Consider the following 22,672-nt stretch of genomic DNA (forward strand, 5'->3'; position numbering starts at 1 on the left):
ACAGTTGAGGTTGGAAGGGACCTCTGGAGATCATCTAGTCCAACCTCCCTGCTCAAGCAGGGTCCTCTAGAGCATACTTCCCAGGGTCACATCCAGATGGGTTTTGAATATCTCCAGGGAAGGAGACTCCACTACCCCTTGGGGCAACCTGTGCCAGTGCTCTGTCACCCTCACAGGAAAGAAGTTTCTCCTCAGGCTCAGATGGAACTTCCTGTGGTTCAGTTTGTACCCATTGCCTCTGGTCCTGTCACTGGGCACCACGGAGAAGAGACTGGCCTCATCCTCTCGATACCCCCCCTTCAGATACTTATACATGTTGATCAGATCGCCTCTCAGTCTTCTCTTCTCCAGGCTGAACGGGCCCAGCTCTTGCAGCCTTTCTTCATAGGAGAGGTGCTCCAGTCCCCTCATCATCTTTGTAGCCCTCCGCTGGACTCTCTCCAGGAGTGCCATGTCTCTCTTGTGCTGGGGAGCCCAGAACTGGACACAGTACTCCAGGTGACGCCTCCCCAGGGATGAGGAGAGGGGCAGGATCACCTCCCTCGACCTGCTGGCAACACCCTGCCTAATACACCCCAGGAGACCATTGGCCTTCTTGGCCAGCAGGGCACATTGCTGCCTCATGCTTAACTTGGTGTCCACCACGACTCCCAGGTCCTTCTCGGCAGAGCTACTTTCCTGCAGGTCAACCCCCTGCCTGTACTGCTGCATGGGGTTATTCCTCCCTAGGGGCAGGACCCTGCACTTGCGTTTGTTGAACTTCAGGAGGTTCCTCTCTGCCCACCTCTCCAGCCTGTCCAGGTCCATATCTGAATGGCAGCACAGTCTTCTGGTGGGTCAGCCACTCCTCCTAATTTTTCATCATCAGCAAACTTGCTGAGGGCGCACTCTGTGCCTTCATCCAGGTCATCGACGAATACGTTGAACAAGACTGGACCCAGGACTGACCCCTGGGGGACACCACTAGCTACAGGCCTCCAACTTGGCTCTGCACCGTTCACCACAACCCTCTGAGCTCGGCCATCCAGCCAGTTCTCAAGCCACCTCACTGTCCACTCATCTAGCCCACACTTCCTGAGCTTACCTAGGAGGATGTGATGGGAGACAGTGTCCAAAGCCTTGCTGAAGTCCAGGGAGACAACATCCACTGCTCTGCCCTCGTCTACCCAGCCAGGCATCCCATCAGAGAAGGCTATCAGATTGGTCAAGCATGACTTTCCCTTTGGTGAATCCATGCTGACTACTCCTGATCACCTTCTGGTCCTCCAGATGCTTAGTGATGACCTCCAGCATGAGCTGTTCCATCACCTTTCCCGGGATGGAGGTGAGGCTGACAGGCCTGTAGTTTCCTGGCTCCTCCTGCTTGCCCTTTTTGAAGACTGGGGTGACACTGGCTTTCTTCCAGTCCTCAGGCACCTCTCCTGATCTCCAGGACCTTTCCAAGAGGATGGAGAGTGGCCTAGCGATAACATCTGCCAGCTCCCTCAGCACTCGTGGGTGCATCCCATCGGGGCCCATGGATTTACGGATGTCAAGTTTGGACAAAAGATCTCTAACCTGATCCTCCTCCACCAAGGGAGAGTCTTCCTTTCTCCAGACTTCCTCTCCTGTCCCCAGGGTCTGGAATTCCTGAGGACGGGCCTTAGCAGTGAAGACTGAAGCAAAGAAGGCATTCAACAACTCTGCCTTCTCTGTATCCTTCGTTACCAGGGCACCCGCCCCATTCAGCAGCGGGCCCACGTTTTCCCTCGTCTTCCTTTTGCGATTGATGTATTTGAAGAACCCCTTCTTGTTGTCCTTGACATCCCTCACCAGATTTAATTTCAAATGGGCCTTAGCCTTCCTTGTCGCTTCCCTGCACACTCTGACAATGTCCCTATATTCCTCCCAAGTGGCCTGTCCCCTTTTCCACATTCTGTGCACTTCCTTCTTCTGCTGGAGTTTTGCCAGCAGTTCCTTGCTCCTCCATGCAGGTCTCCTGCCTGCTTTGCTGGACTTCTTCCTCAGAGGGATGCATCGATCTTGAGCCTGGAGGAGGTGATGCTTGAATATTAACCAGCTTTCTTGGACCCCTCTTCCTTCTAGGGCCCTACCCCAGGAGATTCCCCTAAGTAGGTCCCTGAAGAGGCCAAAGTTAGCTCTCCTGAAGTCCAGCGTTGCGATCCTACTCATTGCCCTGCTCCCTCCTTGCAGGATCCTGAACTCAAGTCTGCATGAGGCTGGAGAGCTGCTCCAATAAATAGGGAGCACACCACCTGGAGGAAAATCCCAGGAACACCAACCTGAACGTGCTGTCAGACACCCACTCTGTTTTGAAGTAGAGAGATTCAGATACCAATTAGATCAATTCCTACTGCTGAACTAATTGAAGATGTGTTGCTTAAACTGTAGAAGTAGCTGCAGGTTAGCAGGCAGTCTGATAAAAACCTCCTGGAGTCTCTGCAAATTTTGCCTGAACAAGGACTCTTGATTTTAGATGCGTAAGAGGGGAAAAACACTGATAACTCCCCCTCCCTACACAACTAATTGCTTAGCAGCCCAGTTTAGGAAGGGCACTGCTGTTATGCAGAAGTGTTCTGCACGCATTTAGTGGTGGAAGAAACCTTGGGCTGCCACTGCAACTCTCACTTGCTCCACAGACACTCCCTGACATTACTCCACCAATCTGTACTAAAACTGAGGTGGAGCAGAGGATCTGCTGACTCTCTCCTTGTCTCTTGCTATCTTTTCTGATGAAATTGCCAATTAGATGAAACCATGGGGATGGTCAGGTTTTAAACTGGGGGGAGGGGGAAGATGATCTGGATTAAAACCAAATTCAATTTTCAAATCCCCCCAAACAGCCATTACTTGGCAGAAATGTTACCATTAACATGTGCTGGAACAAAAACACTGACCCAAATGGCTTATTTGTGCTGTCACTGCTTAGTATCAGAGAAAAGTCACTCAAAAGAGAACAAGCTGTATGTTATTAATCCTTCCTTGGAGTTACTCCTTGGACTTGGAATTAAACTATTTTCTTTCAAAATGGCCACTACTGGTTTTTAGTGCTCAGATTTTTGTTCAGATCACACTAAACTGGACAGCTAGCAAGACAAAAAGTTAAAAGTGCAATCAGAGATTACACTTTGACATCTAAAATATTCCACTCAGTTGGTGTCATGAATATATTTGTAAACAAAAAAGGAACAACAACCACCACCACCAAACTAACTTCATTTTCAATCCTCCTAGAAATGACTTTCCAAGCGGATGCTAGTCCGCAAGATTTATTGCTCCTAATCTCATTTTGCTACACTCATGCTTCATGCCTCACAGCAACACCGCTTTCCCAGCTGCATCCAAAATGACATGCTCAAGTTTACTGCCGGTTCTAAAGGCAAAAAACAAACCTACCACCCTTTTTAAAACTGAAATAATTCATTCATCAGAGACAGCAACAGAAATTAATCTCACTAGGATTCTGTATTAGAAAGAGACCGATTATATTTCCAAATATAAACCAGAATGGAAATGCTGATATGAGGCTAATCTGCAAATTCCGGTAATGTAAGGTATGCTGTTAAGACTGCTAAAAGTGCACTGCTGGTGCTGAATGCAAACTGCACAGGGCTCCAACGCTTCCAGCCTCGACTAGACAGCAGTCAGCTCCACACTAGCAAAGGGACAGTCACTTCTCTAAGGAGGCTCTACATCCAAATAGAATTTCTCAACACGTGTTACATACAGACTACTTTGAAAAGGAGTAGGAATTTTTCCAAGTTAGTCTTCATATCCCCTCACCTAATTAGAGCCCTCGCCTTTGACAGTTCAATAAATATCTCCCCTTTGTTTTATTAAGTCTTTGTTATACATCAAGACAATGTACCACGTTTCTGAGTGTTCCCAGATCCTTGCAGAGCCCATGTTCTGTGACTGCAATGCACCCACAATTAAGATCCACGCTTTACAGGAAGCGTCACATACTGCACAAGCACTACACACTGCAGATGACAAGCATGCTGCTTTTACTGAATGTCACTTTACTGTGACAAAATTGAAACACGTATGCACTACAGATACATCCAGGACCTCTTGTCCTTACAGTGATAGAGGACTAAGGGTATAAGCCAGCTTTGGTAAAGATAAAGCCTATTTCGCATTCTTTTACTGTGAACTCATCGGGGGAAGAGGTAACCATTTTTTAATTCACTCCTCCGCAACTACATTTGCTCATCTTGCTGAATCAATGCTCTCCACACAAGAGGGGCACAGCTTTTTCCACCATCAACCACTTACTTGGCAACGCATTCTTTAGATTCACTATCATTTTTCAGCTTGTGATAAACCACTGCACCCACTGCCAGGGGACCAGCATCGCCACAGAGAAAAGTAACTCTTCTGCCATTCAGATTGCGAAGGATTCTCTTCACATAATCAAGAGATCGCTGCAAATGGCTCTGGTTTTTCGTGATGCGGTACAGTTGCAGATATAAAAGGGCAATGCCTGGAACAATCACAGCAAAAAGAGAAAGGTTCATTTACTTTTCTTTCTGAGTACATGTTTTTGTCTTTATTGCATCTGAAGCAGCAACCCAAATGTGAATGGGTACTCAATAAAAGACATCAATCAAAGGTCCTAGCTTATGCAATATGAAGACATCAGGTCTTCTACCTTGATCACATTTCAATTTGGAGTATCACAAAAAACTGAATTTATCAGACTGAAACCCAAATTAGACTCACAACTTGCAGAGAATGATGAAATTCATGACACAGGCACTAAAGCCTGATGGAGAAATCACTAAAGACTCAAAAACTTAGACTAACCATCATGTGCATGACCATGTACATTAACTGTACAATACTCATCTATTATATGAAGGAAATGTTTTCTTTTCCGCTTGAATATTAAAAGGATCTTTTGCTGAGGTCTTGGATTCAGCTTGCCAAATTCTTTATAATCCTAAAATATATTTCTTAATAAGATTATCAGCTTCTACAAGTTAAGCTAGTTTGTAAAATCCAGAAAGCAAATAAGAGTCCTTGGAGGATGCTGGAAGGTTAAATCAAGCTTCATTCCATTAAACTCATTATGTAGCTTTCAATTAAAACAAAAAACAAACCGTAGGAATTGCAATAATGTACATCTAAGAAAGTTAAATAAATCCTTTAAAATGAATATTTCTCATCCAATTCTAAGGGTACAGTACACAGCAAAAATTTACCTCCTGACAATGTTGTGACTCAAAACTCTTCTTTCTGAACACGGAGAACATTTTTTTTCAAAAATAGGACTGAAATGGAGAAGATGGAAGGCCCATTTAGATCCACAGAGAAGCAGCCCTTGGGGAGTCCAAGAGGAATAGCACCATGAAAGTAGTAGTACATCCTCAGATGTTCTCTGGGCCAGCCCTGAACAGGTTTTTCCAAATGGTCCCAAAAGGAGAGCTGCGGAGCTGGGCTGGACTTGCTGAATAGCACGGGAACTCGTGGGCTACTACCCTTGTCCACAGACCATCAAAGCAGCAACCGGCAAACTTTGCCTCTATGGCTATTAGCCTGGCTGGGATTTCATTTCCATAACTCTTTTGTAAGTTGCAACAAACCTGTAAACATTCAGGTTTGATCAAGGCATGATCAGAAAGCAGCCATGAGACCCAGTTCTCCCAACATTTCCTTGTACAATACCTTTCAAGTAGCTCCTCCAAGACATCTGACATGTATAAGCACTACTTGCATTAAGCAAGATGGACTCTAACCTGAGTTTTATGGTTGTCATGCACCAACAGTATACTCTCCAAGTTTCTGAAGATGTTCCACAGAGTATAAGCCAATGCTCATGCCTGTTCTCTGCCGATAAGATTCATCTAGACTTGCTACACAAAAAGTGGGACAGCATTTTCACTGCTGCTTTTTACCTTTTGATTTGCGTATTCTAGCAAAATGCTCAAGGAATGAGTTTGTGGAGAAAATATTTTCATGACATACTTAAAAAGCCAAATCATTTAAGCATTTCTGTTCAGAGTCAATTCCATAGATGCCTTAAAAAAAAAAAAGTATACGATTTGAAACAGATGTAGTTGGCAATCCTTCTGCAGGATGGAAAAAGCCTGTTCTCATCAGACAATGTTCCTTGCTCATCCATCGTCTTGTTCTAGCTAGTGATCATTGTGTTACTTTTAGCTTATGACTCATTTTTAGCACACTGATTTATCAGCCATAACTTCAGTTGTCAGTCACTGAGAACACTGATCCCAGGAAGCCGTTTTGTAACGCCAGTGTGAAAATGCCCACTGCTTGAGATCCTCTGCATTCACTTAGCAGTCATTCATTTTTAGACCTTGAAATACATCTATCATTTAAGTCTGAGTTGTCTAAAGCTTCCCACCCATCCACCCACAGCACCATCTGTATCAAAACATCAAGAAAAAAAAGAAAGAAATTTTACACTTTATAGCCAGAATTAAGCCCAAACATGGGCAAGGCCTGGAGATTTTTTCCAAGCTGCTCCCCACATGAGACAAAGATAACAGAACAAATCTCCTCAGGCCGTATTTCAAACATGCTGTACTAAAAGCTTAAGTATGTCTGAAGCATTAGCTAGACAGAGCAGGAATAGAATATGTCATTGTAATAGCAAAGTGGCACTTAAGAGATCAAGATGGAAAAGTGTTTTGACAACTTCAAGAAGAGTGGCCACATCAAGCTCAACCACTGCAAGCTCTCCCTAAGGGATCAGAATGGCTTGTTCACATTTGGACAGCATCAGCAATATAATGCAGAAAAAATGACGGCAGCTAGCAATACTCAGCACTTGCATATGACTTTTTATCTTCACACACTTTACAACCCTGCATCCCCCCAACCTCCATACTCCCCTTCCCTCATACTCATTTTCTCATTTCTGTACAGAGAGAACAGTTAGAGCCAAGCTACGCATATTTCAGATTTTAAGTCTCCATGGTGCTGGACCCAGAGCACCCTCCCTTTCAGTGATTAGGAGACACTGTTACCATTAGATAACTGCTAACTACCACTGAGGTGAATAGAGAGAGGTGAAAATAATCCTTTTTTAAGAAAATCTTAAAGAAAGAAGAGGTGAGGCAAGCCAAAGGAGTTGCCTTAGAGAATACACTCCTTTTGCAAGATAAAGATGTCCAAACACAGAAACCAATCATCTCCCTATAAGTAGAACCTGTGTGCACTGAAGTCAACGGAAATTATTAGACACTAGTGATCAAGCATCCAGAGTGAAAAGAAACCAACTCACACAAATGGCTACGATATCAGAGTACTTATGCAGATTCTGCGAGGCTATCAGAACCTCCTCCCGTGAATAAGCCTCAAATTGTCCCAATAACACCATTTAAGAAACACGTATCGTTCAAACTCCAGATTTCTCACCGGTCCAGCCAGTATAGGCAGAGCAGTCATGTGGATCTGCCGTCTTTAGTCCTTCCTCCATTTGCTGCAAAAGGTCCTTGATTTTTGTCTGGATCCGTTTTGTGAACTGAGCACTGACCTGAAAACATAAGAGAGGAGAAAACGAGAGTCAGAGAAGAAATGAATCCAAGAACGTAAGCCAGCTGTTACACTGTTTTGTTTGAAAACAAACAAGCAAACAAAATCCAAAATACATGAGGGAATGGACACTACATCCAGCAAATTGGCAGTGCCAAGGTGGTATATCTTAAGTGTGCCTGGTTTAACGCATTCTAGTTACAAATTAGAATACATTACTAGTATTTACATCAGACAGAAGAATTATCTGGGCATGATCTGAAGTCATATGAAGAGCAGCTACGGATACAATGGCAGGATGTAATTATTATGTGCTGCTTCTCATTTTAGACTCTTAATGCAATAAGCAAAGCTTCTCTGAACTAGGTAAAAAGTGAATAAAAGTAAACAGATTGACACACTCCTGCTGCCACTCCATGGGCCAATATTCTATTCAGGGTCCTGCTACCAGGACCGTGCTAGGTTCGCTAAGCTGCGTTCATACATACAAACCCCATGTAACAGACGCTTGCTCTCATCACAAGGTCCTTGTGCATCCACTGTGGTGGCACTATGGAGCCAACAATGGCTACAAGAAAAAAAATGCTTGTAGCTGAGATCTTCTTTAATGACACACTTAAATACATCATCCAAGCGTATTCATATCTTCAAATCCAAAACTCTTCTGGATTTCCCAGTTTGTGATTACTACGCAGAAGGCAAGTCTCCAAAAAGCTGTAAAATGCCCTTCCTCTCTTTCACTTCCTGCTCCTTCCTCTCCCCCAAATCCTATCTGGATAGGCACGCTTTGGCATGAGGGGAGGTCATTAAATGCAGTATCAGTAAACTACTGAAAGACAACTACTTAAAAGAATCAGCTAGATGCAAAGAAGATGAGCAAAAGGAGCTTGGCAGCTTCAGCTAACACATTCACCCTTTGGCATGACGTTGAACAAACTTTTGATTTTATTCCTTTCTGGCTTTTATTTTTGACAAAGAAAAGTCTACGCTTTGCAATATATGCAATTTATGAAATACAATTCAGAACACTTTATTCTGGCCAGCATTTCTCTCTCATTAAGGGTAGTACATGGGAAAATACATTATTGATTATTCCCTCAAGACTATGGAACTACACACTGTGGAAACAGTCAATTAACTAGAATTTATTGTTCTATTAATTTTCATGGGAAAGATTGTTTATGAAGTCATTCACAGAACCAGTTTTACATTTGCTATGGGAACTTCAGACACAACGTTCAAAAAATGTTCTACAGAGAGTACCAGCTACCGATCAGCTTTTTATATTAACATTCATATATATAAAATAGTTTTTAATAGATAACTAAAACCTAAGGTCTAGGTTTATTTATATAAGAAGTTATCCACTGCAGAGCTAGAGAACAAAAAAAATAAACAATTCTTCCCTTCCTCAGCTACGTGAATTACCAGGTAACTGCATCACTGTGATAAAAATAGAGATGTACCCAAACTTTATGCCACTCAAAAATATTTCCTGAACGCGCTTCCTACATCATCTATAGAAAGCCCCAAGCACATGGCATTTGTCATCCATGTCTTAGTTATCTAGAACAGCTAGAAGAGAAACGCGCTCTGGGAACATGAAAACCAGCAGCTTCCCCCCACTTTCCAAACCCAGGGGTCTCAATGTGATGGACATCAGCATCCAGAAAAATGGTATTATGCAATTTGGCTACCTGTCAGCTTACATTCAAAATAAGCTACACTTTTTTGAACAGTGCTTCATCTGTTTGTTCTACCACTTGCTTCTCCAACCTGCTGCTCCCAAATAAGAGCCGGAGCAAGGCAGATTGGTGAAGGATTAGTTTAGTATTAAACACATCTACAGTTATGATTCTCCACTAGGGAAGGAGAAATTAGCTCATTACGACGACAAGTTCTTGCTTCATTGAAATACGTCCCAAAAGGGAGAGGGATTCAGTTAAAAGAGAGGTCCTGAATGCCATCATGCAACTGACTACTCAAAATACACTGCATTTTGTACCCCTGTTCAGAGTGGAACTTCAAATAAAAACCGGTGAATTCAAATATCCACTCCATAGGTTCAGAAATCAGAAAGATAACAGGAATTATACAAGTTCTCTGAGACACTCAGAAGTTTCTGGGTCCAACAGTTCAAATCCGTTTTGTGACGGTGAGATGAGGGGAGGAGAGAGAAGTCATATCACTATCTCACGTTACACACATACCACTCTAATCTGTCCTACAAATGAGCTAAAGCCACCTCAACCTTCTCCAATAACTACAAATAACAATGGAATACAGTAAGCATCTGATGTCTACTTTTTGGCCTTAGTATAGTATTAAGCATCTTTTTAATAGGAAACCATAGCGCACATAAAAAAACCTCTGCCCTTTTAACTAGTTCAGTCGAGTCTTAACACAGAGCCAAACCTTTCCTAAGGGCAGGCCTTCCCTCCTTCAAAAGAGAGTTAAGCCAAGGTTGAGGCATATGGTGAAACAGCATGAGGAAATCAGCCCTGATGCATCCAGGCTCACCACTCAGTTGATCTGACAAAAGGAGCGAACAAAGGTTTCAGACTCCCAGGTTATTTACTTATTGCACATCACAAGCTCCCTGGTTATCTTTTTGTTCTGACAATACACCTGCTGTTACCAAATCAGAACACTTTTTAATCAAATATAAATCAAGTTATTTAGAGGTAGGAGGGAAGGACTAGGACATCAGGACACCTGCATTCTCCCCTGGAACCTCAGTCCCATAGAAATAATTTAGTCCAGGTTGCTGTTTCCCTCTCTCTAAAATGGGAATCATAACTTACCTATCTTAAGTGCTTAGAAAAGCAAAGATAAAAGGATTTTTTTTATTATGTTCATAAGCATTTATCAGCCCAAATGAAGTTACTCCCAAGTTAACGCTAACACGGATGGTTTAGGAGCAGCAGCAAAGTTTTTCTCAGCTACCTGCTTCCCCTCCACCGTCTCCTTTTTTTTCAGCTGTTCTGAAGCTTTACCAACAGAGTGGTTTCACGTTCATTTGGTAAGATTCCACTATAAGCTTATAACAGATGCTTACATGCACCAGTATAATTTAATTATATAAAGAAATGAATGCTGAAAGGTGGGTTTATAAAATTTATAAGCCTCCTCAAGGAATCTTACGGTCGCTTTACAGCTGAGCATAAAGCACACTAATTTGTGTCGAGTGCAGACTGATTTTCATGAGAAGCATACTCATTTCATGAGGATGATTCCAGCTGGCATTCAGCCTTCTATGCAGGTGATTCTTGTTACTGCCATTCCTGTCAGGAAAAAGCAAAAACCAAGAAGCCTGAACCTCTGATATCCAGTATCACATTTACTGCTGGTTCACAACAGACTGGGTCATAAAAGGGGCTGAAGAATAACAAGTAGGAATGGCTCTCTCCAGGAATTCAAATGCTGCATTACTCCTGTGCTGCTGGAGGAAAAACGGACACTGCCATCCCAACCACTACTCCGTTTCAGGTCAGCAAAACACAAAAACAGGAGCTAATCCCAGTAACACCCAACACTCCAAGAAACCCCAACCAGCAGAATCCCCCACCATATATCATTTATCCTAACAAAGATCATTACCAGCACGAAACAGAAGCAGTGCAGAAAAATGTGAGTATGTTGTTTTTGCAAATTAAGTGTTTTGTGATTTCTTTAAACTGCATCATTTTTTCCACTGTAGTGAGCTGACAGGCACATTGGACAAACCTATCTCACATTCCAAAGCCTTTTAAAGGCAATTACAGTGTAAAGTATATGAGTATATATAAAATACTATTTATTTTTGGCCCCGATGACAAGGTGTCCAGATTAAGTTGTCCTTGATAGCAATACCTATTTCTCCTATCTGCTTTCTCTCATTTGCAGGCTTCCTAAAAGAACTGAAATGCTTTTTTTTTTTTTTTTTTTTAAAAAAAACCTCAGCACTAAATTTACACACACACACAAAATCACTCAGCACTACAAATAATAATCTCCTAAAAGAAATATCCATTTCACTTTCAATTGATATTACTATAAAATATCAGTATTAACTGAACTACTTCTCCTGTACAACCATATCCAGCTTTACAGTTCTGATTTTACAACAAACCAGCACTAGGAGCAGGCTAGGCAATAATCAGCTGTTATTCCTGTATTTTATAGTATGATTTTAGTTACATAAATATTTAAGAGAAGCCTGTAAGTTAAAGTCTACAAGTTTTTAAATAAGGCATGCACATTTGGGCAAGATATCACACTGTTTATGTAAGTCTGACAACGCAACTGAAACACCTCATGTCGCTCCTGTTGTGGTTAGAAGTAATAATTTGTTTGAGGGACAAATTATGAGTTATTTCATTTGCCTGGTTCACAGACACTTAGATACCAATGTGTTTTCCAAAAATACTCAGCGTTTATTTGCATCCTAACATGTCTCTGGTGAGTAACTTGCACAGAATCATGGCAAGAGAATGGAGACCCAAGTTCAGTTTCCTTAAGAGTTGCCAAGCTATCAGTCTTTCTTCCCCTCACTGGCTCCCAAAACAACAGCTATTTTGCTATTTATACTCTTTCACAGTTATGCTTTTGTATTTTATCTTATTAGCTTTTCCAGGGACTGATGCTATGTGCAAAACAAAACTGAAGGAAAAAGTGATTGATTATGCAGAATAAGCAAGGAGATGGCCTATACAGTGCTGTCTATCGAACAATACATTTTTATTTCACCTTATTTCCAACTAGGTTAAGAAGAAGAGATATTTCAGAGAGAAGAGACTTTAATATTGGTGATGTGCAGAATAGAAGAAAAGATTAATACAATGCTAGGTTTTCTTTCTGGATTTTCTGAAACGCTCTTTGCATTTCAGAAAGAAGAAAATAAAACTCAAGTTAGTATTGCAGCAAGGACTCACTCAAAAATCAAATTTACATAAAAGATTAGAAAAGGGACACAACAGATACTGGTAAGGGAGAACAGGGTGGGAGGGGGGGGACCCCACAGCTCTACTGAAACGTGAAATCCTGGCCTTACTGAAATCAATGGGAACATTGCCACTGACTCTAGGGGAGCCAGGATTTCACACACTATGCTCTGGAGAATAGGTTTATTGGAGTGGGTGGAAATCTAACGCTCACAGAGAACGCTCACGTTCCACAGAACTCCTGCAAGAGCAGATGGGAAGAATGTCAGTAGGATTCTAAGTGCAGAATCCACCAAGATCAGTTAGACAGTGACCTACCTTTTTATACAGCAAAACAAGCATTACTTTGTTCCTTCGTAAATCAAAAGACTGTTACAGACCCAAAAGCAGTTGTTGCTTTTTTTTTTAAAATACCAGATATTAAGAATTCTCATCACAAAGCCACTGAAACAGCGCATAACAACGCTCTCCTACTCATTTAGGCCCTTCCAGAAATGAAGGCCAGTTCTGTAACACAATATACTTAATAAACAATTTGAAACCATTAGGAAAAGGCTTTAAAGGGATGTATTACCCTATCTTAAGATGACAGTGTGCAGAAACACCACTCGAAAATACAGCTAAGAACAGACAAGCGTAAGGACTTGAACCTGGCAATCCATTCAAGTTACAGAAAGAACTGTTTAAAGCATGTAGGCAACAACAGGACTGTGCCTCTAACATCTCTAGGAGTACAAGGAGCTATTTGTCTCATTGTTGATAGGTTGCAAAAAGAAAGCTAAAGATTCAGATCATCATAAATAGTCATCAGAAAGCTTCAATTTATTGATAACAAAAAAGCCACATGATTTACAGATGCAGAGGAACGTTATCCCATGTTTTTGAAAACAGACTGACGAAGCAACAGGACAAGAGAAAAAGCGCTCATCCTCCAGGTAGGCTAACACTTATGTGCTACTTCTTGAAATCTAAGAAAAGCAAAGTCTATTGTGAGTAGGATTTAAATGCATTCACTGCACAAAGCTGTCCACCTTACTGGGCACATTTTTAGAGCATCTGTAAGTCTTAAAAAAGGAAGAAAAAAAGCCAAAACCTCTCCCAATACTATCTGAACTACTCTGAAGTATAGAAAACAGGTATATTCTACATATTGACCTTGATGGTACACTCCCATTGTGTAGTCAGACCCAAAACTGTACGTATTAGAAATCCATTTGTTTTCACCAAAAATGAGTACCTATTATTGCACTTGCTCAGGCAACTAGCCAGAGCGGCAATTCATTAACAATCAAGTCTGAAAGGTCAAATTAGAAACTAGTGAAACACGCATGGACATGAGAGAACTTAACCAGAACTTGGGTTTTGATTTAAAAAAAAAAAAGGCAATTTCCTTCAGAGCTGGTACAATGAACAGATTTAAACAAGCGTGTGAAATATTGTTCTGAATAACTGCAGAGGCTTCCAATACAAAAGTGTCAGAAGAGTGCTAAGTGGCACTTTGATGCTGATGAGAAGAAAAGCTACTATTTTCCTAAACTGTTCAAACTGTGTAGACTGACTTTCAGTACCATGAGTTAGTAATACAAAATAAAGTACAATAAAATGATTCGCAGACTGAATTTTGACCAAGACTCCTCCCAAAAAAAAAAAAAAAAAAAAAAAACACTTTCCCTCAAGAGAGAGATGATTTTCAGTACTCAAGAATCCTGTCCTTATTAAAACGGCTCCCAACTGAAATGTGATGCCAGGAAAAGTTGCCAAAAAAGTGGCAACACTGAGAAATGCAGCTACCCCATCCCACTACCCACCACCAGGCGAAGTGGGAAAAAACATGTACTGGCCTTGGTGCCTTCAGTGCCATGAGAGGTATGATTCCCATTAATATAAGTGGTTGCAAAATCAGCTCTAGAAGAGACAGAGCTTGCTGCTCTCAGGGAGACAACTGAAATGCCCAGCTAGACAACCCAATAAATAGGAAAAATACAGACCTCAAGGAGGGGAATGAAGAATGAGGTAACGGGAAAGAACTTTAGACTTCTGCAAATTTTACAAGAAAAGGAAGACCGAAAAGCCACTCAAAGGAATTACTCAAACTAACAAGATACTGAGAAAACACCAAGAAACCAAACACCATTAAACCACCCAAAATAAGTACTCCTTATCCCCACAAAGCAGTGACCTTTGCCTTTGAAGCACCATTTGCTTTAAAACGGATTCCTGCAAGGAATTCTGTGCAAAATCTGACTAAGTACATTTATGTATGTTTGTATGAACAGACCACCTTTTACTAATATCCTTAAACATTAAGTCAGAAAGGACAAATTCTTTGTTAACAAGCTTTTTAAGAAGTTACTACTTGGGCTTGCTAGTGATCTATCATAAAGTTTGAATCCAATTCAGCACTGTCAAAGACCAGTGTGATTCCACAACTAATCCAGGCATTGGGATGCGATAGTGTCTTGCCATCAGGTCTGGGCAGCTGTGTAGTTCTTGCACAGAAACGACATCTGTATCAGGGAACCAGGGCCCAGGGTGGCTTCCAAGCACTCCTGGACGATCAGGTAAGCCTACCCGTCTGTGGTTCCCAAGTCACGTCGCGCTGGCAGACAGTTTGAGCGTGGCTCACACGTGACTACGCTACATGTTAAACCACAGAGCTACCCTGACTCAGAGGACGACGGGTAATCCGAGGTTAACACTGGTAAGTCACAAGCCCTTGTCTCCTCTCTCCAGTGAGCCCTCCCCACCTTTTCCATTCCTGAGGAATTCATTACCCGTTTTGTAGCTCTCAGCCACATAAAGGTTTCAAGACACTGCTTCTGAATCGGGAAAACTGGCTACCCTTGCTTTATGCGAGTCTGCACAGACATTACCAACCTTAGCTAATGGACAACAGAATGCCAGTAAGTCAGACATTCATGGCAGATAAAGTTGCCTCTGTTAAGCTCAGGTTGAAAGGGAGAGCAAAACACAACACTGCTCAGAAGGATTACTCTTTTGGTTCCCCACCTGCATTAGCCAATACCCTAAGACAGTAATGCTTAAGAATAGGTGAGTTTATAATTAGTCTCTCCTATAACGCAAGGGAAGCTATCAGAAGAACATCTGCTCTTCAAGTATTAATACTTCCTCCCATAAACAATGAATTAAATGGAACAAACTGCTTTTTCAGTGAACTAGGGAATTTGCTTTGCTCTGAGTTTACGGCCATCTACTCATCCCCCTGGGCCCCCTAACATTTCCATTTTTAAAACTTTTGGGCCACTCCGAGACAACATGTGTAGCTTCTTCTTTAAGCTAAGGTCCACATCAAAAGGAAAAGGGGCTGCAAGGTATATACTTACTTAATTGAAAGACTCAAAAATGTTTAAGCAAAGACACATTCAAAGTTATACTTATGCCTCTTATTAATCTAGAAGTTGTACTGAATGAAGAATTGCTACCTTCAGCTTTCTCAAACAAGTTACAGAAGCAATTCAAGTCCACAATATTTTCAGGGTAAAGAAATCCAAGACAGGAAAAGCATATTTTAGCTAAATGAGCACAGCTCACCTGAATAACTGCAGTATTTACTGTGCCTGTTTATAAAAAGGCAAATTAGCAGGACAAGATCTTGTTTGCTCTTCTCCTGTTTCCATACATTATAGCTTCCTCTACTGTATCTTATGCAAACACACCCTTGCATATACAATGCTTTGCCCCAATTGTCTCATATTTCAGACAATGATTTGAAGAGCTTTTTGTCCTTTTATCAACTAGATGAATTCTAGATGGCAATTGTGGCATCTTACGAAATCAAAAGGAGGAATTAATAATGCATTGCCTTCCATGACAACAGCAGAACCCTGTACAATTTTAGTGTCATTACGTGAGTCACACAGTTCTCACCATTCCACATAGCAGCAGATGGGAGGAAAAAAAAAAATGGAATGCACTGAGGACTTCTGAAAGCTGTTTTCAATTTTAGGAGACTTATGCTACTGTATAGAGCACTTTACAGAACCATCAGGTTCCCAAACCTGTGTAATGGTATGATGTCCTTTTATCTTCAGAGGAGCTTTAGGTAGGCAAGAACTTTCTCTGGCAGGACTGGAGTCTCAAAGAACTGAAGGTGGTATTAGGATTGACAATATGCACAAATCACATGGATATACTCATATCCATGTTCTAGCCCAGAGCTATGTAGGACAATTCCTGAGTTCTCTCTGATGCAGCAAAGCTCTTCCGGAAAAACAAGTCATATTCTGTGCTCCATTAAAGCACTGTAACCACAGAAACTTTCAGGAGGCTTTCTCTGAATTTTTCCTACTCTATGCATGTCATTGAAGAAAGCAGACCTGTGCTTACATTTTCTTTTTTTGCAGATTCTGCCTAGCCACACACAGCTTTATAAACTTCAGTGACAATGGAAGTCAAACCTTCATCTGCCTCACCATAAACGTCAACTAATATTAATTGTTTTACAGGTTGTTATGATGCTCAAGAATTTATGCTGTTAGAAGAATGGTACTCTTACAGTTGGGCATTACCGTCCCTCTTCCACATCATAAACGTCAAGATAATTACTTATCACCACAAGCAGAAAAACACAGAGCTGAAATTAAAGGCTTTCCTCTATTCATTCAAGGACGCAGGCAAGCAAGTTAGAAAAGTTAGTTTCGCATCTAGTGCGTTTGCACTTCTTGCAATGTCACCATGCAGTATTTTTCATCTGAAAGATGGTGATGCAGCACAGAGCAGGCCAGCAATACTGAAAGACAGTTCAGGGACTAAAAACACAGAAAATCCACAACCAAAGGCAACCTGTGTGATAAGGGGTCAGACCTGTTTCTATGTTTAAAGCTTAAAACACATTTTGAGAACCAGAACAGCTCTCCAGAACTGTATGGTGACAGGAAGGTAAGCAGAACAGGAAGACTGTGAGCTTCTTGTGACTAGAGCCATTAGACAGATCTGCTCATTCAAACCATCTGTCAGGTGTATATCGTAACTCAAGCAACCTACACCGAATCTGTAAGAGTTTCCAGAAATACTTTGTGTGTGCATTTAAGTACACACATGTCTTAAAGTCACTACTGTACAGGAAGGTCTAGTATCGTCCAAAGGGAGGGTGTTGCTGGCCACCCCTGAGGAAAAATTCATCTTTTCTAAAAATAGCATTAGCTGAAGCACTGCAGGGAAGGCAAGGGACTGGGAGGGAACGGGTGGCTCCATAGTGCATCTCTTCTCTGCACGCTGCCATTCGTAAAACTCAAGACAACTTGTAAGCAGTGCTACAGAAACAGAGCAGTAATTTCAAAGCAGACAGTGCTACCTTCAGGCCTTGCATCCACTGACACTGCATTCATTTATATCCAAATTAAAAAAAAAAATAGAGAGTTATCTCAGCAGATTCAAGTTCACGACAGTGTTTAAAAGCTAGACTGAATCAGTGCTGAACTCCCCCTCCTTCTTGTAAATAACCTCACCCAGCCTCTCTTCTCAGGAGCCCTGAAGTGCCCCCTCCCTGTCGTACCCGCCAGCGCTAACAACGCGACCATTTTGAGAGCGAGGACACGGCCGGGGGGGCCTGGCGGCGGCTTCCGCGACCATCGCCTCTGGGAGTCCAGACGAGGCAAGCACAGGCCAGCGGGGGCGGCCGGGCCCAGGGGGGCGCCCTCGCCCCGCGGCCTCCCCGCCCCGCGGCTGAGCCCGCCCATGGCGGCCGGGGCCCACACCCCGCGCCCGGGACTCACCTTCCCGTCGGTGCCGAAGGGGAGGGGCTCCTCCTCCGAGGGAAGGTGCGCCCTGTCCCGCGGCGTGTCCGCGGCGCTGGCGGCGGCTCCGTGCGGCTGGTAGTCCGGGTAGGGGTTGGCAAACGCCCGCTCCTCCATCTCCGCCTCGCCGCCCAGCTGCAGCCTCAGTCTCTTGGACATGCTCTCTCCCATCGCCGCCGGCCCCCCGGCCCGCCTCCCCGCACGGCAAGCCGGCGGGGACACAACTCCGCCCCGGCAGCGGCGAATTACGGCAACGCGAGCGGCGCGGCGGCGAGCTGCCCGGCGGCTGCCGGCGCGGGGAGAGGCGCGGCCCGCCGGCACATGGGGGCAGCCTCCGCGCCGAGGTGGTGCCGCCGCCAGCCGCCAAACCCCAACTTGGGGAAATCAAACGGGCAGGACGCCGCGCCGCGGCTCTTCCGCGTGTCCCCCCTCAGTGAGCGGCAGGCGAGCGCCGCCACAGCACCCTCACGCCCGCAGCGGCTGAGCGCGGCCAGCGCCCGCGGCCAGCCCGGCCGCCCTGCACGACGAGAGGCGGATCGCCTGCCCGCCCCGGCTGGGTGGCACCCTGCCAGCCCCCCCCGACCTCCTCATCGTCCCCCGCCCGCCCGTCCCTCCGGCCGAGCGTCAGTCCGTCAGGCGGCTGCCGCCAGCCGCACGCCGGGCGCCGAAACGCGGCCCCCGCCGGCGGGCAGAAACCGTCGCCCGGCTCATTTCAGAGCAGCACCAGCACCACCACGAGGGGGAACGACAGCCCCACGAAAAGGCAGTAGACGACCAGCTCCTTCACCCGTGTCCTCCGCAGCCTCCGGCGAGCCGCGCTCATCCGGACCGCCGCGGCAGGGCGCAGCCGGCAGCCCCCGGGACCTGCGGGGCGCCCCTGGGCGAGAGGCGGCCGCGGCCCCCCAACGCCCGCCCCGAGGGGAGGGAGGCGGCGCCCAACGGTCGTTCTGAGGGGAGGGCGTGGCCGCCAACGGCTGCCAACGGCCGCTCAGCCGCCCGGGGGCTCGTCCCTCAGCGGCCGAGAGGGGTAGCTGCCCGGGGAGGGGCAAGAGGAGGAGGAGGATGGAGGGGCCTGTGTTCCCTCGTCCCACTCTCGGTTTCTGATTTTTATCCTTGCGGCTTATTGTGGCTCTGGTGGCTGCCTGTGCTGCTCTCCTTACTAGGCTCTCACCAACCTCCCCTCAAAAAAGCAAAACATGTAAATTAAAAAACAAGCCCCCAGCACCCAAAGTGGGTCATGGCAGTGCTCAGGGTGCTTTCCGGCCTCGCTGAGCGTGGTCTTCACCGCTCCCGCTAACCGTTGGGCCTAGTTTTGTTTTCCCTCGGCTATTTTTCCGAACATCCCTCCTGGACGTACTACTGACTCTGCGCTACGGCTTGGCACGTAGCTGTGGAGGAACTGCCTCGTGCCCGGGCCGCTTCCAGGAGGGGTGTTGGGGTTTATTCGGTGCGTCGGGGCCGTGGGGCGGCCTCCCGAAACGCCACCGCTCACGGGGCCGGGGGCAGAGAGCGGGGCCCCGGCCTTGGCCCCTGTGCCGCGGCACGCGTGCCCAACCGCACGCTGCGGCCAGGCTGCGGGGCGGCGGGGCGTTTAGGCAGAGGGAGGAAAGCCCCTGAGATCTGTGGGAAGGGCCAGGCCTGTTTTGTGAATAAATGATTGAATTTCGCTTCAGGAGCCGTAGCGGCCTGATCCTGCGTGGTGAGCAGCGTCTTCGTTCCTCGTTGAAATCCGCTTCTGAGGGGGTCTGGATGCCAAGGCACCAATTCTTGTAGATGGAGTTGGTGTCATTTCATGAATACGTGTGTCTAAAGAGAGAAGAGCTCCGTGTGAGCAAGTAACATAAGCACATTAAATTAATTCAGGAAAAATTCCTTTGTGTTGTTTTAACAACATTTTTTACATAGTACATGTTGGCATTGTCATAGTCTTGAGGAATTCCTGTCACATACCAGAACTCCTTTGTCCTCCCTACTGTATAAACGCATTGCAAAAGGCCGACAATGTAACTAAACATAACAGAATATTTTGTAAAAATAGGGACGCAGAGAGGACAAGCCTCGTTCTAACACTATCCTATTAAATATTTACTTTGAGCTATGCCATCACTTTTGATAGCAGTTGTAAGCTAGCCAGACAGTAAAGTTCTTATTCGAATTCTGGATACTGTGCAGAGTTATTGATCTTTAGTTTTATGCACTGAGTAATTCTATTGCTATCAAAACGCGTATTCAGTGTGTAAGATTAAATACATGTGAAGCCTGTCAACATACTGGCTTTAGTTTACAGTTACTTGCAGATACACGTGCGTGCTTACAGCTGTGAAGAATAATAATATGTCCCTTATCTTGTGGCATGATAGGAACGTTAGGAAATACTTCCTTTGTTTATTTATTTTGAAAAGTTGACAGATGACAAAGGAAAAATTGTAAGCATCTTGTCATACAAAACATACCACATGTTTGCTCTGGAAGATAAAATAGCCATCCATTCAAAAATTCTATCATCTGTAGACTATCCTTTTCTGTAATTATTTTTAGAAAATCAAAACACTATCTATCTTACCTATGGAAAGGCCTGTTTAGACACTGCTGCAGTATAACAAAGTTCTACTGACCTATTCAACCTAAGAAAAGCAGACAGATCTTTGTATCTACAGTATTACGTGAAATTTATCTCCCATCTGAGGGTCTGTGGAAACTGCTGATTTTTTTCTTGAAACCCTTATTCTCATGAAAAGTGACTTTTCTCACACTGAATTCACAAATAAATACAATAGAAGCATAGTGTAAGATTAAGTGATGAAATAACTTGTGGTTTTTTTTGCTGGGATTTATTAAAGAAATACTGATACTATCAAAAGTCTTAAATATACCACGGTGTTGGTTCTCATTAATGGACTTGGTACACACATCTTTCCTCTTTAACTGAAAAGTCTTTTGCCGTGTGTTCCTCAGCCTGGAAGCGTAAATGCAAAACCTTTCAAAGAATCTTTTGCCTCCACGTAGGTATTTTGCTAGGCAAAGAGCATGTTTTCATCTATAACGTTCTCCTGCTCTCAGTTAAGACTAGCTGTGTCAGTGCAAGTTATTGCATCCCTATAACCAAGGTCGCAAGTCTTTAATACGAACGTGCATCTATTTTCTGGTGATTTTTCTTTTTATTCTTTTTGCCCTGATGCATGCACAGCTGCATCCCACAGCCTGACTGGGAATCATGGGAAAAGGAGGAGGGAAAAGGTTTAGGCTGAATGAGGTGGCAACCTTTAACCTAAGTTTTAAACAAGATCTTTCCATCCCTAGGGGAAGGAGCAAGAGGCCCTGCCTACTGAGATCATGAGTTTATGGTCACTTTCATCCAGAACACATCTGAAGGCTTCTGAAAGCAGTGGCCCCTCATCCTTTCCTCCCACTCCAGCTGTGTACTGCTGCAGCCTACCTCCTGCAGCACTGGCAAACGTGCAGCCCTGCAGCAAGTTTATCTACTCGAAAGCTGTCCTCTTCCTTGCGGTTATGTGGGCGCAATTGCAATGAACGTTTAACCAAGGCCTGATTCCTACTAAGATATCAGTTTCTTCATGTCAATCATGAAGAGTTTTGCTTAAAAAATTAAGGGGCTAGTCCTTCTTTACACAGGAGGAATTCATGAAACCCTTCCTTTTCCTTCTTCTGACCTCTAATCCCCCTTACATCCTGCAACGTCTGATAATTGTGCTCTGGATGAGGCCAGTGCCAATTTTTAAAACAGTAAAATAAAGCATCTGGTATCTTCTGGGCCAGGACTAAAAAGTCATAATCCATGCATAAATCATTACTGATGCTGTGGTTTCCCATGCATTTTGCTGTTTGATTCCCAGTGTGCTTAATAAATTATCATAACTAACAAGGAGGGAAAGAGCTTTGTGTATCGCAGAGTCAACCCTCCCAGGGCTAGTACACAGCAGTCCTTTATGCTATACCCCATGAGAGCTGCGTGATATTGCAACTTGCTGTGGCTTACAGAATGAGCGTGAGCAGCCATCAGGAATCTCTGAAGCACTAGCAGTGAGATGCTGATTCCTTCAGCAGCTCTGCTCATCCTTGTTACAGTGTAATAGCTCTCCTTTATTTCTGCATGCAATGGCTTCAGATATGTGCAAGCAACGGCCCTGACCATGTTTTGTTCAGTGGAGACAGGGTGATGAGTATGTGACTTCAGTACCCACAGTAAAGAGCCTTATGAACAGCCTTACGTTATGAAACAAATGCAGGAGCTGGCATTAATCTCATTTTATCTGTAAATAGAGGCCTGTGAGATTCGGCTGAAATAAACCGGGAGAAGTGAGTGAATGGACCCTGCCAAAGTGATACGTGAATAATGGAGGGCCAATCTGTTTTTTCTTGCCGAAAAATACGGTAGGGCAATTTCTAAGGCGGTGTTAATTAGAACAGCGCTTCAGTGGAGATGGGGCAAGTTTATACCTGCTGGGCTTCAAGGATCATACCTTTATTCAT

General features: G+C 44.1%; 1 protein-coding gene across 1 annotated transcript in view; it reads right to left on the reverse strand.

The window, feature by feature from the left end:
- LANCL2 (LanC like glutathione S-transferase 2) overlaps nt 1–19,066 on the reverse strand; it is a 35,952-nt gene extending 16,886 nt beyond the window's left edge. Inside the window, exons 1-3 of the mRNA XM_068936015.1 lie at nt 18,161–19,066; nt 7,387–7,504; nt 4,279–4,486 (exon numbers count right to left, since the gene is read on the reverse strand). Of these exons, the coding sequence (XP_068792116.1) occupies nt 4,279–4,486; nt 7,387–7,504; nt 18,161–18,352 (518 nt within the window). The 5' untranslated portion in view covers nt 18,353–19,066. The remainder of the gene's footprint in view (nt 1–4,278; nt 4,487–7,386; nt 7,505–18,160) is intronic.
- Nucleotides 19,067–22,672: the final 3,606 nt, after the last annotated feature.

This window comes from Struthio camelus, chromosome 2, assembly GCF_040807025.1.
Source record: "Struthio camelus isolate bStrCam1 chromosome 2, bStrCam1.hap1, whole genome shotgun sequence".
NCBI lineage: Eukaryota > Metazoa > Chordata > Aves > Struthioniformes > Struthionidae > Struthio > Struthio camelus.